Source organism: Lates calcarifer, linkage group LG2, assembly GCF_001640805.2.
Source record: "Lates calcarifer isolate ASB-BC8 linkage group LG2, TLL_Latcal_v3, whole genome shotgun sequence".
Taxonomy (NCBI): domain Eukaryota; kingdom Metazoa; phylum Chordata; class Actinopteri; family Centropomidae; genus Lates; species Lates calcarifer.
Genome location: NC_066834.1, coordinates 11,835,609 through 11,852,951, shown reverse-complemented (window position 1 = coordinate 11,852,951; position 17,343 = coordinate 11,835,609). Strand labels below are relative to the sequence as shown.

At 39.1% G+C, this 17,343-nt stretch overlaps 1 protein-coding gene across 1 annotated transcript; it reads left to right on the top strand.

Annotated features, from left to right (window-relative positions):
- The first annotated feature begins 1,986 nt into the window (after nt 1-1,986).
- LOC108888037 (photoreceptor-specific nuclear receptor) lies at nt 1,987-15,840 on the top strand. The gene is made up of 11 exons (XM_018683837.2): nt 1,987-2,132; nt 2,731-2,812; nt 4,591-4,657; nt 9,707-10,328; nt 10,959-11,109; nt 12,031-12,134; nt 12,255-12,554; nt 13,476-13,654; nt 13,981-14,221; nt 14,476-14,581; nt 15,334-15,840. The coding sequence occupies exons 4-11, from the start codon at nt 10,235-10,237 to the stop codon at nt 15,464-15,466; spliced, it is 1,308 nt and encodes a 435-aa protein (XP_018539353.1). The 5' UTR covers nt 1,987-2,132; nt 2,731-2,812; nt 4,591-4,657; nt 9,707-10,234; the 3' UTR covers nt 15,467-15,840.
- Nucleotides 15,841-17,343: the final 1,503 nt, after the last annotated feature.

The window sequence follows — 17,343 nt, the reverse complement described above, 5'->3', positions numbered from 1 at the left end:
TGAATTAGCGGCTGTAAGCTCTGCATCTTATTTGCATGACTCATATGGAGCAGCATCTGTGTTCTGCAAGAATAAATCTGACCATTATTGGTCATATTGGTCAGCTTAGCTTTCCATGTGTGATGCAACCAAGATTTCACGTAGGCCTGTCTGAGTTGTTAATACAATCAGCTAGATACAAGTTTATCCAGGGCTGGATTATCTATCTGGGATATACAGAGTTCACTTTGAGAAGCTGAATATCAAAGCTTTGATGTGTCAGAAATGTGATGTATTTAATAATTCTTACATTTATTAACATTTTTACTAAAATATGTTTGTTTTTTTTCAGAATATAAAAGTGTCAAAATTAAACATTCAGAAATATGTCACAATGCCAATTTAGTGAGTCAAAATGAGTCAATATAGTGAAACTGTCTATTATATACTGACAACAGGTGATATATTCTATTTATACCTTCAAACAGGAATTTAAAGTTGGGGGAAAAAAGCAGTTTTCAGGACCAGTAGCTCATGCCTCTTCTGCAACTGTAGTCACTGAAAACACTATGAAGACAAATGTTGAAAAATGTTTCACTTTTCTACAAAACAAACTGTCACATCAGAATAACTTGGAAGATGCTAAAACCATAAAATACTACATGTGGTGGCTTTAACCTCTAAGTAAACAATAGGATTCTATACTATATTGACTTTACCTGCACACCAGGAACTGGAGGGTGTGCTTCAATGGAGTAGAGCAGGAATGAGTCCTAAATCTACTCGCCAATCCATCTTTACAGCCTCGTTGTGTTTATACTCAGGCTCTTGCAATCCAATACTATCTCTCTAAGAAGAAAGAGCAGAAGAGGTAAGTATGTTAAATTAAATTACAAGTTGGAAGCTTAATGGTGGTAATGTTGACATCATGCGACTGTGGTGTCATTTGTTTATAGCCTAACATTAGCTTTGTTCTTCTGGTGATTGTATTTAGGCTTCAAAAATCATGGTGGTGGTGTTCATTTGTGAAGATTACTGCACTGCAGGACTATGGGGCACCGGGGCCTTTATTACCAGCCATCTGAAGACAAACACCACCAGGTTTGTCCCTTGTCACCAATCCTGCTTGTGATTTACATAGACACGATTTTTAATTAAGTGCAGTCAGGAGTCGGAGAGTGTCAAGTTTAGGGACCTCTCTCCTTTCTGCAGATGATGGGGTTGTTTTGGCTGCATCAAACCATGACCTTCAACATGCACTGGGGTGTTTTTTAGCTGTGTGAAGGACCTGGGATGAGATGAGAAGGGGCTCAGACATCCAGAGTGAGCTAGTAAAAGAGCTGCTGCCCCTTGTGACGACCCTGTCAGTAATTCCTCCTGAGACTCTTGGGCGGAGTTTGGTCGTCAGGCAGATTCAGCTCACCTGGTCTGGCTGCACTATATTAATTGGCCAGTCTCTCTGCCCTCTGGGTTCCACTCTGTTTGGTTTTGGTTGTATTCTGTTTGTCTTAATGTTAGTTTCCTTTTCAATTATGTTAAATAAATGTGTTTTAGTTAGAACTTATATGTGGTCTTCCCTCCTTTTGTCATGGCTTCTGAGCTGGGTTGTGATACCCTTCATGTCCAAAGGAGCTAGTTGAGGTGGTTTGGACATCAGACAAGGATGCCTCCTGGGTGCTGTCCATTAGGGGTTTTTCAGGAGCCTCCAGGGTAGACAAAGAAAATGCTAGAATAGCATTTTGTCTCCTTGAATTGCAAGCATTTGTGTGGAAATGACCCAAACATGAGCCTGGAAGTAGCCTCACATGCTGTCTGAAGAATTACAGGGATATATAGGTAAGTTACTGATAATGTTTGAGACTGAACTGACATGGTGTGTAGAGTAACCCAAAGACTGGCCAAAATTGGCCTATAGTTTAATTTACTGGACTAAATGAGCTGACATCCCTATGATATTTACTCAGGCAATTGATTTCCTCACACTGATTATTATTTGGATGGCAGATGGTGGGCCGGTGGTAATCCCAGCGGCCCATTGGCCTGACCCTTTGCACTCAACCCACCTCCTGCCAGACCAACATGCGACACCCACCCACCCCCTGAAACCTTAACGAACCCACTGAGCCGCACGGCCAAAGAGCTGCTTTAAACCGGTGAGTAATGGCTGTGTCAGCAGTCAGTGGTGAGCCGGAGGGTTAGGAGGGTGGATGGGTGAGGGTTTGAGGGGGGGTGAGTGGGGTATTAGAGCCCCATTAAAGCTAAGTGGGCTGCATTGTTAATGAAGATCATATTGTAAACACTCCAGCTGCTGTTACCTATACACTCCTGACACCCACAAACACAAGGTTTTTAATTCATTTATTTGATTTTGTCATTAAATAACATTTTAATTGTTATTGTAAAAAATAATTTGTTTAACAACAATGTTTGAACTAAAAACAAAGAAGTAAAAAAAAGCTATTAAAATGTAATTATTGATTAATTTAACAATTATTTTTCAGATCACAAGATCATGAAATGCAGGAGAAAACACACATGATTCTCACTTGTCTGATGTTTTAGGGATAATTTAATTTTTGTAAAAAGAAACAAATGACATGCGATTTAGAAAGTACAACACGCTTCAAAGTACATCCTTCCATCTGGTAAAACAAAGCATTGACATTGTAATGTAGCTTACAGAAATGTAACAATGGTCATTTCAGTTACCTCATTTGTAATAATCTTCTTGCTTCCTCTGCGTTTCCACAGGGGCCCTAATCTAATCTAAAGTCATCTGAACTAATCCGCAGCAGCAGCAGCAGCAGCAGCAGCAGCAGCAGCAGTGGTCGAGGTAAATCAGGTCTTTGACTGATAGCCATCTGCCAGAAGTGTGCCTAATCAGTTTGCTTTACCGAACTAATGCTAAAATGAAATTTACAAAGGTGAGAAGTGTGTGTGGAGTTAGTGGCTGAAAAAGGTGTTCTACTTCAAAAGACACATCACTGTTATTTGCCTTCCTGTCAGCCTTTTAAAACCATAAAAATCATTTACTGAATCACAATTAACTTAGTAAAACAAATGATCTGTATTTACTTGTACAAGTGAGCTTATTTTAGACAAACAGGTACAGTAGTTTTGCACAATGTGAAAAATAATACTACTAAAATCAGTAATAATACTGAAAAAGTCAGTGTTTAACAGCCAGGTAGTGACACATTGCTCAACTGTTGACACACAGGGCTGATTTGTTACACTCTGCTAAATTACCTGGTGCAATAATACCTGGTAAATAACACAATACCTGGAATTTGTAATCCTACTCTTTGACAACAGTTGACATTCAAAAGGATTATTTAAATCTTCTTAAGTTGATTCACCATTGAACTGTAGTTCATACAGATGGTCAGGTGTATTATCAGGTTTATTGACCAGTTTATTTGTTTTTTAATGACCTCTGTCTGACTGAAAACACAATAAAATAATAGTAGAAATATTAAAATATGAGGACATGGGATATTAACAAAAGTATGGCCGTGTATCATATGTTATATCATTACACTTACCCTAGAGCCAAAGCTCCTTAGTGCTAAGAGACAAGAGCTGTATTTGTCCTGTTTTCTTTTTTATTGTACATATCATGGTGATTTATGAAGGTCTTGACAAAACCCTGAAATGTATTGGTGCACAGGTGATCAAAAATTGAATGGACAGGCCAAAACTTCAACACTACTGTGTCTTCATCAGAGACAAAATGGACTAAGACATAAAGCAGACACATATAGTCAACGCAGAGTAGGTGGACACAGCTATGTCTTCATGTTACAAAGATGAAAAAAAAACAAGCCCTGCATCCATCAAGTTTAATCCATTTGGGGGGAAAAAAAGAAAGTTGTTTTTGTGACTAACCCTGACCAGAGGGGCTACGAACTGCGTGTTTTGTCATTTAATTAGGACCACTAATTAGATACAGTGTGTCTTTATAAAGGACGTACAGCAGCTAACAACCACAAGTAACACTGGAGGTTTATATCTCTACTAACAAACAGTATACAGCATGGAAAACCATTATCTTTGATTTTGCACAGTGTTGTAAACAGTCAGTCAAACGCATGTAATGCTCACTGAAGCAGACATGAGGCCTCTGCTTTAGGCAGTGTGAAGTTGTTTTTGTTTTTGGGTCCATTGTACGGCTTGAATACAAACAGTGTTAATTAAATCAAAACAAAAAACAAGACAATGCCACCAGCAGCAGCAGCAGCAGTTGGCTGCTAAGTGTCTGTGGATCTCCTAAACAAACCACGGGGCCCTGAGCTGCATCAAGAGGCTCAGCCGAGGTCCAATCTGACATTTATCTCTCCGGGCCCCGTTCTGCTGATGGCAGCACGACGTCGCTTTAGGAAGCAGCTGTTTACTGTCAGAGATCTAGGTCAGGACAGAGAGAGCTGTACACGCAGCCATCCATACTCCTGCCAACAGTTTACACACAGACCAGCCTCCAGTACATCTGTAAGGGTCCCTGAATGATTTAGTTTATTTACTGAAATTTAAAACTCAACATTCTTAATTTATCACAGACTGTTCTTAAAACTGAAAACTTCCCTTGTTAACAAACTAATGTGTTTCTTCAAGCCAACATTCACTCAGATGAGTGATGTGGAAGATGAAGAGATGCCGGAGCTTTCCACCTGACACACAGGTAAGAGGCTCAGCGGCCACAGTCAGATCCCAAAGGCAGCTTGATCATACTGTTATATAACACACACACATGCACGCACACACACACACACTGATGCAGGGCTGATGTGAGGACGCAGCCACAGTGCTGCCGTCAGCACTGGCCAGATCAGATTTAACAACCCCCCCTTCCTCATCTCCATACTCCTCCTTGAGTTTCCTCCATGATCCATGGTAACACTCTGCTCCTGTGTGTGTGTGTGTGTGTGTGTGTGAGTGAGTGTGTGAGTGTATTCTTTTATCCTCTTTCATATGCGTGGCCTGCTCGGGCAGGTGAGGTCAGTGTGAGTGTTAGTGTGGTGATGTAATCAGGTGTGTTGTAATTTGAAAAAAGAGAAATTGATCGATCATGAAATACAGTATGCGATTTTACAGATAAATGGAGGAATAGGAAATTTCACAAAAGAAAAGTTTACAGAGAAAACTCCAATGTGACTAAATTCCTTTCATGCACCTTATTTTATTATCTCCTGTATGTTCTCCCTGTTTAAATTCTGATGTAAATTTATAACTGTCAATTTCATTGTTATACAGTGACTGACTGCAGCTTGAGTCATATGCGGGACTTCTAACTCAACTGGGTTTTCATTCCTACAGGGCTACATATTAAAAATAGTTTTCTTTCTTCATTGTTCATGATCAGTCTGTCAACACTTGTGATCTATCAATTACTGCGCAATCTGGATAGCGTAGTAAAACTCAGTAAACGAAGTACAGCAGACACTCATTAATGTCATTACATAACACGGCTCCTCTAATCATTCTTTGAATCCTAATATTAGGCTGCTCCCAGGCTAATCTATTTGGCATAATCTATGGCCTGCTCATGTAAGCAAGTCTTCACCTAAAACTTGATGGTGTCACTGTGTACTTCAGCTTATTATTATTATGTAAACTATTATAATGCTGCGATTGGCCCGGGCAGCAAGCTGCAGCCACTCAACTCAGAGTCATCATCTAAACATAGAGAGCAGATCTGATCCGCAGCTCAACACTGTCACACTCCTACGGCAGGTGTCACTTTTATATGAGTCAGAACTGAGCATTTGCCTGTATGTTACACTTTCAAAAAGGTGAAATAAAAGGTTGATAGTATGCACATCCAGTTGTAGTTTGGTACAAGTGTAGGACTAAAAACAGACAAAATATCTACAGTCAGCAATTCATTTATGATAAAAAAAATTTTGGCTTGCAGTGTCAAAATGTTACATCATTAAAACTTTAGAGAGCTTTCAGCGTGTGGACAGCGTCTCCTTTTTCTTGCTGATAATAATTTTGGTCCCATTTGTTTGTTTTTCACCTTCCACCTTTTTTAACAATCTCAGCTGGACTCAACAGTTACAAGAGCATAAAAAACATTTTCTCTTATGTATAAATTAACAACTTCAGGAGGTTGTGTGGCCTACGCAATGCGTCCTTTGTACTCAAAACAATAAACATTGTGTGCAAGGCACTCAAAAAAGTAATGTATTACAATTTCCATAAATGTGATAAAAGCTGTGAGATGGTCTTTGCTAACCAAAGACAGTACTAAAGGTTGAAAACTGATCTGTGAGTGGCAAAGTGTAAGTGAGTGAGTAAAATGTTCTGACCCACCATCCCTTCTTTAATGTCCTTTAGTAATTATAACTGAGCTTAATAATTGAGGGTTTGCCAAACCTAGCTCTTCTTGCATAGCAAATATTACATGAGTAGATATTACATGATTTCAATAAATAATAAAGCAATAATCCTATCACTCATGAGCTCCTTTTGCTCATAAGATATTAAAAGGAACCATCAGCATAAGTAAATTAAACCTGCATAATATATGAAGAGCAGGTGAGTCAGGTATTTGCTGTTTTTGGATTAAAATCCCAATCTGGTATAAATCCTGTTTCTGAGGCTTTGTAACCTTTGACAAAAAGAAAATTCCTCTAGATGTCAGTTATAGACAGTCTGGTGGCACTGCCATCTGTTTAAATTCTAAGTATAACCATCATATAACCATCTTTTTTTAATTTTAAATTAAATCAAAGTTTGGTTTTCACTCCAACCACAACAAAGATAGTTAAAAAATAATAAAATAAAATATTGTTTCCTTACAACTAGGGCCTTTTTAGAGCACATATGACATCAGTGAGCTGCCTTTTTAAGGACACATGTAAACTGCAAACTGCAACAGGGACCCTGTCTGGACTTTATCTATGGATGCTGAGGTCACATGCAAATCCAACACCTCATTCTTTATTTTGTAGGTGTTTAGAGGCTGCAGCAGCAGGACATTCACTGTTTGTCTACAGTAGAAAGAGCAGACGTCACAGTGTACAAGGAAAATAGTTTTCCCTCAGCCTTTATCTCATCTTCTCTTGCATGAAACAAACAAAAAAAGACTCTATATCCAAATCAGTTATCAGCATGTAATTGGGTGAATTCAAGCAGAAAGCCTGAGAAGACTAATTAACTGTTAAATCTTACAAAGGTCAACAGTGTGTTGGCCAAGGATGAAGAGAGTAGCCACCATATGGCTAAAGATGCCCACAAGAAGTGTGTCTTCACTGCTCTTTTAATCTTTTGAGCTAATTGAGTGCCCCCCCCAAAAGCTCCCAACGACTGTGGCTGGTGCCCAGGCAGACAAAATGTGGTCAAACTCTAATCTACTTAACTGCTTTCCACTTTGTTTTTCCAATTATGGTCGGGCCTTGTTATTGTAGATCTGCAACTCGCTGACATCAACATTAATTTTGCTCTTCAAGCAAATTTGCTGCTTAGAGTTTAACAGAGATGAAATGGTTAGTGCAGTCAAGATAGTTCTTTCACATGTTTTGGGGATTACATAGATATACTAGATTAATAAAATAATATCTAATGCTTTAACATAAATGAACTGACTCTGCATTATACTCTGTTTGAAATCGTGAATTGAGTTAAAACAAAATGTACAATAAAGAGGTGTCTTGTAGTGATGAGAATTATCACCTGAATCTGCGCCCGTAACTTTACTGTTCTGGTTCACTCTCATTGCTCTCAGATTGTTGTATTTGGCCGCAGCAGGAAGCTGCCCTCAGAGAAAAGCCTCTAAAAACCCACTGTCCACTACTTGCTCAGCAGCAAACAGCATGCACACACAGTTAGAGACTAGCTTGTGAACACAGTGGAACATTTAGCATCTAAATAGGAGTTGATAGAGACCAAAAGCAGAGCTAAAAGACCACTGGATGTGTTGAAAAGCAACTGTAACAAGTTTATCAACCTATAAGGTTAACAAATACTGATGTCAAAAGTTTAAATTCTTTTATTCTTTGATAACTTTAATATTTCAGTAGAAAAAGTTTTCATTTTAAAGTAATATTTATTATGAATGCAATTGTCTAAATAGTGTTAAAATAAAATGTGCATGTAATTCGCAGAATGTAATCCTCTGGTTATCAAAGCCCAGAAATTCTTTTAAATATAACAAAGGACTTGTTCTCTGTGTCCTCAGCAGTGGGTTCTGGCCTTGTTGAAACCCACAGAGAGTGACTGTACAGATCCCATCAGCTCTAATGACATTTTTTGTCTTTTGTCCCATTGTTTTGGTTCTCTGTCCTGCAGCAGGCAGCTGTCAGAAAGTTTTAAGTGAAGACAGTGGAAAATCTAGAAGCTAAAGAAACATTTTTCTCAGGAGTTGGTGGAGACAAAAAAAAAAAAAAACCTAAATGGAAGTTAATATTAGACTTACATCTATCATAGGTGTCAAAAAACACAACTACAAATGGATGTACAATAAATGTTACTGTGTGACTGCTGGATGCTGATTTATAAGACTGTATATAATCACATGTTATGGTTTCAGTTTGGTCATCTGCCCCACAGTGGCATTAAACACACCAATTAATTTGAAAGTGCTCATATGTCCACTCTAAAATCAGTCATTAGTGCAGTTACTGACCCATGCTACAGGCACAGAACAAACAGCAAACAGTGAAACAAACAAAGAGTCAGTACAGATGCCAGTGCACAGATGTCAGAAACATGGCAGCTCGCGTCCTCTTCAGATTAAGATCATTCACTTGAACCACTCAACTGTGTGAAGAAACAAATGATGAAAACGGGCAGAAAGTTCCACGAGCGTTAAACCATCAGGGGATGATCATACCATCGTTAAAAACAAAAGTGTTGTTTGACACCTGCTTTGAATTTTAGAACTGGAGCACTTCTGATTTCACAGGGATCCTCTGTGACTTAATTTTTACAATCATGCTAGGAAAAAGGATTTATTTAAATGGCTTGTTTGTCTTTGTTTGGAGGCCTTTCATGTCTTGATTATAGCAATAATGCACAGTGTTGTTTAATTTAGCCCCAAATTGTCAGAGATTTTAGTAACAACAACAAGTCATTTTCATTTAAATGTGATTACAAGGCTGTATGTTTCATATTGTCCCCTGAGTTTTGTGCTGTGGTCCTCAAGTCTCCTGTTAGCTGCAACTAAAAACTGCTCTCCATGTAAATACCACACGTATGATGATTCTGGCTTCTTAATAATAAATGGGAGACCCTCATGAATGAGCTAGATTAGTGCCGGCCAAAACATCAACCATTCAAAACTCTATTATTCCTTCTGTGACCTTTTTCTTCTGGGAGCAGAGGGAAGCGGATGATCTCTAGTTCTGTCAAAAAAAAGAGCAAAATAGGAGTTAATAAGCAAGCTCCTCAGCAAACACTGGGAGTCATTATGAATGGGAGGCAATCATACAGATCAAATATACAGCAGGGGGAAAATGGAGCCAACATTTCAGAGGCAAAAAGGAGGGAAAAGGAGGGGAAATACAAATTGAAGAGGCTAGTAAATATAATAATGTGCGCCTCATGTAATCAGTCCTTTAAATGCAGATACCAAAGAGGAGTGTTGGTTGATGGATGCCCTCGTGGACAGAGGAGACACAGGGAGATGGAGCAGGATGGGAACCAGTCTAAAGTTACAACCCCTCTGCTAGAAACTCATCACTGTTACTGGTTTTTCTTTTTTCTCGTCTCGTTTTTTTGTTTTCAGATTCCAGTCTGAGCAGCACCAATGTTCTGGCAATGTGACTGATTGATCCAGTAGATGAACAGTAAAGATTAAGAGGATGACAAATAAGCATGCTGCTTACACAGCGCTTGGGGCTAATCCTACCCCCTCCACCCCCTGGACTCCCTTTTGAGGAGCTGCCACCGAGGAGCACCCACAGACAGCGACCGACCCCGGCGGCCACAGGGAAGGACACACAACCTGTTGACGTGCAACAAGTGTCAGCTCAAGCTCATGGCAGGACCCCAGCCCATCTGCATCTCCACACCAGAGCCTGCAGCACAGTAGAGGCTCAACCTGCCATCTGTCCACTGGGGACCATCAGAGACCTTACAGCTACACATTTCAACTTTTCACAAGTGCGTTTAGCTGCAACAAACTCAAAAGGAACTTGAACTTTTTGCGTATTGATCCTGGACGTTGTGTCTTTTCAAGAGGAACAAGTACTTTACAACAAAGTTTCTCATCTCCAGTCGTCGTCATCTATCAAGGAGACATTTTCAGTGGAAAATGATGGAGGATCACCTGTCGAAGATCCCCATGATGCCGTCCTCTTCCCCCACTGAGTCGTCTGCCAGCGGCGGGACTGATGACAGCAGAGGAGGTAAGAGATCCACATGTCCACCAGCAGCAAAAGGTAAAGCTTAAACAGGCTTGGCCTTGTAGAAGTTAGGGGATAAAAGTTACAAAAATTGACTTATGCAACTTTTTGATAATTATTGATTACAAGTTCTTCTTCAACACCACACAACCATGAAGTAAATGATATGATGATGATGATGAAATGAGATGATAAGCATGCACATAAATCCATTTTTAATCATAAAAACAAAGAAACAATAGCCCCAAACTCACACTACTGCATTCCTTAAATACAAATACACTTAATTAAAGCAGAAAGGCCAAAATAAATATTTACTATGTGACTGTGAGCAATGCTGCCTGAATTTATTTATAATTAATGGGTTTATTTGGATTAATTTCAGTATCCCTGCATCGTTTGTTTTAGTTGTTAATCTGCCTCCAGCCATTTTTTGTCTTAATTTCATAATCATCCCCATAAATGAGATTTCCAGACCTAAACGGCTGTTGCAATATTGACTTGTGTGCTTGGTCAGACTGTTGAGCCACATGCAGACTGAGCTGACAGTACAGATGGCAGACACATGTATGAAACAATACCAGACTAAATGAATGGCACTTAACCGATCTTTCCTGTGTGTTTGACTCACAGCCAAGAGTCCAGCCCCGGGCAAAGCTCTGAGCCCAGCTCTGGTCTGCAAAGTGTGTGGAGACACCAGCAGCGGGAAACACTATGGCATCTACGCCTGCAACGGCTGCAGCGGCTTCTTCAAACGCAGTGTGAGGAGGAGGCTCATTTACAGGCAAGAGAAAGCTCCCACTCTCCCTGCTGGACAGTCATGTTTTAGCTTTTGTTTCTTACTTAACATCTTCCAATACCAAAACTCATCATGTAATGTTCCCATCCCATTAAACCTAATCAGTATGTGAGGTGCATTTTGGGAAGTGAAAACAAGAAAAAGAGAAAGATTTCACTAGATCCACTAGCTTTAGTTGTAGCCTACAAAACCTATAACTTTGTAAAATGTCAAACTAAAATTTCTTTTTGATATTTAAAGGCACAAGTCATTATCCAAATGTAAACAAAATTTAAAAGTTTGAAACCTGTTCTCTCAGATTAATTGACAGGTCTATAAAAGTTCATTTTTTCAGCTTGTATTATATTTTAAATTATAAATTGACATAAAACAGTAAACATAAATTTTGCATTTACATGTAATGTAATAATTATGATATGTAAATATACCTGTAATATTGTGCGTTCAAAACAGTTTCATTTTTAAAATTACTACATACAGTAAATTTGATTTGTAATCTAATAATGCTCGTTAAAAAGCAAAATGACGGACACCACATTTTTCAAGCGCCACAAAATATAAATAATATCAAAGAAAAAATGTTTTGTGTTCAGTTTGTCTGTGATTCAGTTTGGTGTTAACAGTACGTTCAAATCCTTTTTTCAATCCATTTGTTTTCATTTGGATCACAGAGTGTGTTCTTAGTGTCAGTTACTTTGGTAGATGTTAGGTTAAGATTTCAGACGGCTTTTATTTTCATATGAATAAGTGTGAATTTCAGATACATTTCACCATAAATTTTCAGTTTCATGCTCCTTTCCAACATTTTTCAGCAGCATGAAAATAAAACAAAAAGCAAAATAAGCATAGTCTTTCTGTTAGTTTTGAGTGGACTCTCCCTTTAATAGTTTGACTGTGTGTTGACAGGTGTCAGGCTGGTACAGGCATGTGTCCAGTGGACAAAGCTCATCGCAACCAGTGCCAGGCCTGTCGGCTGAAGAAGTGCCTTCAGGCAGGCATGAATAAGGATGGTGAGTGTGGAAATACTGCAGTATCTTTCTCATTCAGACTGAAATATGAAACAGTGTGAAGTTAAAACAAAGCTTATTATTTCCTCTGATAACATCACCACTTTCTTTTCTTGACTGCAGCGGTGCAGAATGAGCGGCAGCCCCGCAGCACAGCTCAGGTCCGTCTGGACTCTATTGATGTGGACCCGGAGAAGGAGCACCTGGCCACCACACGGGAGCCCACCTCCTCTTCCTCCTCTTCTTCCTCCTCCTCCTCCTCTTCCTCCAGTGGCTCTGTCATCACGTGGCCCCACATCACCTCCTCCATGTCCATCACCTCCTCTGTCGCCCCCCAGCGCTGCATCAGTCCCCAGAACAACCACCGCTTCATGGCCAGCCTCATGACGGCTGAAACCTGCGCCAAGCTGGAGCCCGAGGACGGTGAGGACGGTTTGTTATTTGAGACTGAGGCTGCTTTACAGCCAGAAAAAATTTTGCTGTTAATCTAATGTGCAGCTTCATTGAGTGTCTTTCACCCCAGATTTGTTGTCCACACTTGCAAGTCCACAGCATTTAGAGAACATCTTATACCCATTATTTAAGATATCTGTGGTTGATTTTGGTTATTTTGGATCAGCAAACAAATATGAAAGTTACACGCACAAGTTACACAAGCCAAGATAAACTGCCCCATCTCATAGAAAATAAATAATGCCCACACACTGCAACAAAACTAGACCAGGCTCTTCAGATGCAAAAAGAATCAATTTATTCCATGTGCAAAAGGTGATAATGTGACAAGTGAATGTTTTTGTTATACCAGATACACCAGGGATTATCCTGACGAGTGAGGTGGTTTAATTAGACGGGAGGGGCAGAGGGGTGGGGCTGATTGAAAATCTGTGATGGTTTTCTCTCCACTCATTGGTACAGAGTGAAGAAAACAGACGCTGTTTTCAGGAAGGAACAGGAACTGTGTTTTATGTTTCATGCCTATCATTATAATGGCTCACTTGTTAGCTATTAACTCATTTTATTAACAAGCTTCACGTTATCATACTCACAGATATGATGCTAACAAGCTAACATGTTAGCATGCATACATAAACTAGAGTTTTGCACAAGCCCCAAAAATGAGATCTGAACCTGGTCCTTCCCTCAATTCTGACCTGACCTGATTTTTCTCTACTATATTTTATTAGTTGTAAATTTTTTTGCTTTATTTCATCTATTACTGCAATGCATTGGCTACACTCTCTCTTTTCCCCCTTTTCTCACCAGACATTTCAGAGTCAGAGGAAGAAAGAGATTTTTAACTTCCAAGTGTGATTCCTGATTCTAGCTTCATATTTTCTGTTTCAGTTGACGAGAACATTGATGTAACCAGCAATGAGCCGGAGAGAGCGTCCTCAGAGTATCACATGGCTCTGTATCCGTCCAGCTCTGAGAACGTGTATGAGACCTCAGCGAGGCTGCTCTTCATGTCAGTGAAGTGGGCCAAAAACCTGCCGGTGTTTTCCAACCTGCCCTTCAGAGACCAGGTGAGACATTAACCGAGTTTTTTTTTTTTTTTTTTAAGATTAGAGCAGAACATATTATGTTTTCACCTTCACTTGGCAGATTTTTTGAATGTTTTCCAAGTAAAAGTCAAACAAACACCACAAATACGTCGAAGTTTAATTTTGTTTGAAGATTCAAAATGCTATATTCATGGTAGTGCACATTTGGTGAGTAATTTATTTGTTGGCAAAAATTAAAATCCATATTTTCTGGTTGTGGCTCCTTTGATTAAAAACAAGGCTGCATTTCTCATCTCTTGAAACATTTCTGTTTAGATTTTCACCTTTTTCTTCTTCCTCTTCACCAGGTGATCCTGCTGGAGGAGGCGTGGAGCGAGCTCTTCCTGCTCTGTGCCATCCAGTGGTCTCTGCCTCTGGAAAGCTGCCCGCTGCTCTCTCTTCCAGACCTTTGCCCTGGCATGCAGGGGAAAACCAGCTACACCAGCCTGGACTTACGCCTCCTGCAGGAGGTCTTCAGCCGCTTCAAGGCCCTCGCTGTTGATCCCACAGAGTTTGCCTGCCTCAAAGCCATTGTGCTCTTCAAGCCAGGTGAGGAACTTAACGCTATCGACAAAACAAGTGTTCAAGTCCTTCAGCCTTGTAGTCAGCTGGGGACTTTTATCAGTTATTATAGTTATATATTTTTGTTGCAGAAGTGAGCTTCCATAGTAACATTTGTTGCCACATACTGTTACAGTGTCTGCTCCTTTTTTATAAAACATTTTGAGAATGACACCATCTCAAATTACACAGGCATTTTTTTTCATAGTTTTTGTGACTGATGTGGTTTATCTTGTCCACAGAGACTCGCGGTTTGAAAGATCCAGAACAAGTGGAGAACCTGCAGGATCAGTCTCAAGTGATGCTTGGACAACACATCCGCTCACATTATCCCAGTCAACCAGCCAGGTAGCAACCCGTCTCATAACATTGCTGCCTCAGAGCTACATGATTAATCAAAGCATTAACACTATACAACACTATACATTAACACTATAGAATCACAGTAATTGATGGTTTGGATTGGATTGGAAATGAAGGGTGAATAATCTCCCTGTCCATCTGCCTCCCCTACATTTGTTATTAAACAACTCTCAGAGAGGAGCTGCATCTGTTAAGATTCATAACACAAGGTAAAATAAAATGTATTCATGGCCACCAGAGGGACCCCAACTCATGCAAATAATAAATGCAAAGTCCTACTTCACCAGTTTAAAGATAAAGTCCATGAATTTTGGAGTTCATAGATTAGAGATTTGGGGTGCTACAACTTAATCTTATTGCGTATCTTTAATTAAATTTTTGGTTATTGTTTTGCAAATTTCATCATTACAGTTTTAATATGGGGGGCCTTTAAAATTCTGCTTTGTTCTGCCACAAAAAGGTTTGGACCAGTCCACCAAAGATCATTGAGATTTTCTATTTTCATAAATCAGTGTAGCCTCAGGGAGGGATTTTACTCAACATTAGGGTATTATTTTTAAAAAAAAAAGTCTCAAGGTTTGACATGTTCTAAAATCAACACAATAAACAATAAGAATATTAACAGTTTTAAATGTTTTAATTCTCAGGATTTGCAACAACTTAAATTGATTATACATGCTGGACTATTTCCTGTTGAAGTTAGAAGTTGATTTTATTTAAATTCCTTGTGTTTTTAGGTTTGGAAAGCTGCTTCTTCTTCTTCCCTCTCTGCGTTTTGTGAACTCAGAGCGGATAGAGCTGCTGTTCTTCCACAGGACCATTGGAAACACTCCCATGGAGAAGCTTCTGTGTGACATGTTCAAAAACTAAAAACCCATCACCCAGAAATCCATGCAGTCATCAAAAAATCTAATCTCCTGGTTTGGAGGAATGATATTTGACAGATAACTTGCTTTGTATTTCTGTATACATATCAGAGATTCTGTGTGCTGTTGTTTTTTTTTTTTTTAATTTTATTTTTCAAAGGACACTTTATTATTTGTTGTTTCCACATCAGGTTGCTCTTAAGATGAAAATGCAATTCACCTCTCATCATCATGCTTGCTGTCTGTATTATATTTAGATATTTAGACCTCACAATCACAATTCATCCACTAGTATTTTTCTGGTTTTGTGGTTTTTTTTTTTGTTTGTTTGTTTTTTTTTTTGAAAATTAAAATGCAGATCTTTATGTGTTTGGTGATAGATGGACTGTATATCCCTGCTGTCATTAATGTCACTTCTATATTCATGTTGTCTTGCCTTGTTGAAGTAAAAATTGCTTGAAAGTATTTCTTTTAATTCTGTTTTTATGAGTCTGCCACATTTAACAAGAGATGATGCTTTACTAATAGAAGGAAATAGTTTCCTCGCGCAGGATTTAAACAGACAAACAAGAAAAGAGACAATAAATTGGATATATTTTGTGCTACAACACATACTGTAGATAAAAACAGAGTTTACTGAGACCTGGATCTTCTAAGCTGAAGGGAATCAAAACAGCGCCCTCCTCTGTCAGGTTTACCTCACAGACCACACACGCACACACACACACACACACACACACACACTGTCCCAGTTTCTTTCTGTTGTTTGGTTGCATTGTTAGAACAATAGGCACAGCTTGGAAAGGGCCAATGATATGCTTACTGTATATGTTCCAATCACTTTTTGAGACAGATATGAAGTTACGAGCCTGTGAAGGGTTTTTCCTGGACAGAGACTAAAGACCTACCTTTAGGTATAAAAAAACAAAAAGCAGAAGGGCTGTAGTTATGCTGTAAAGAGATGGATGGTTACAGTGGAGGAAAGAGGTTTAAATGCAAAAACAATACTGATGTTGCTTTCTGTTACCACATGTTGCCATAGTCAGTCCTAGGTCATGTAAAAAATTCATAGTAACAGGTTTGAAATTTTTTTTATAAATGATGATATATTATCTGTCAGGAGCAAAGGTAGAAATATCATGATGATAATGTAGCATTGAGAACCATGTTCTGCTCGTGTGGCTTAACCCACACTGCTGCAAAAGAGGAGGTGGAACTGTAAATACTTGAAAGGATCACCAAGTCCTGTGATCCACTGAGTTGAAATTGGAGCGAAATCTGGATCAGTTTACAGCACAAAACAGGAAGTATACATTGTTCTTCCAGAGCCAATGAAGCTACACTTTTCTGTTTCTGCTGATGAAAGGCAGGAGAGGAAAAAACTTTCCACTTTCACTAACTCTTCATTGTCATGGTTCCATTTGTTTATGGTAAATGTGCCAAATGTGACACTTATGTATGTAAGAGGAAAGTGTCTGTAACATTCATCTCTACACTGAAACCTGTGCAGTGACTGATTTACAATTTTATCAAAATAGAGTGTTCCCTCACTTTGAAATGAGAAGTGAAAGCAGACGTGGTTAAAGTCAGTGTTGTCGTACCTCAACCAAATGTCAGTTTGATAAGAAACGTCACTCAGGATTACTTTATCTTATGATTCAAACACATGGAAATCATCAGAGAGACACAACAGAGGAGCAGGGCTGGATGCCTTCTGCAGGTAATACAGACATCAAACACTTCTTTTAGCTGGTACTGCAACTTGAAATGTAGAAGGAAATAGACATCTTTGCTTAAAAGTGTAATAATTTGTTATCATGATTTAATTTAGGAGGTTAAGAAGCCAAGAAGAGCATGCAGCATATCAATGGTGGCCTTTTG

Coding starts and splice junctions, on each gene's coding strand:
- LOC108888037 (XM_018683837.2), top strand. CDS start 10,235: ATGATGGAGGATCACCTGTCGAAGATCCCCATGATGCCGTCCTCTTCC. Junction 11,110..12,030: donor AGGAGGAGGCTCATTTACAG/GCAAGAGAAAGC, acceptor GTGTGTTGACAG/GTGTCAGGCTGGTACAGGCA. Junction 12,135..12,254: donor GGCAGGCATGAATAAGGATG/GTGAGTGTGGAA, acceptor TCTTGACTGCAG/CGGTGCAGAATGAGCGGCAG.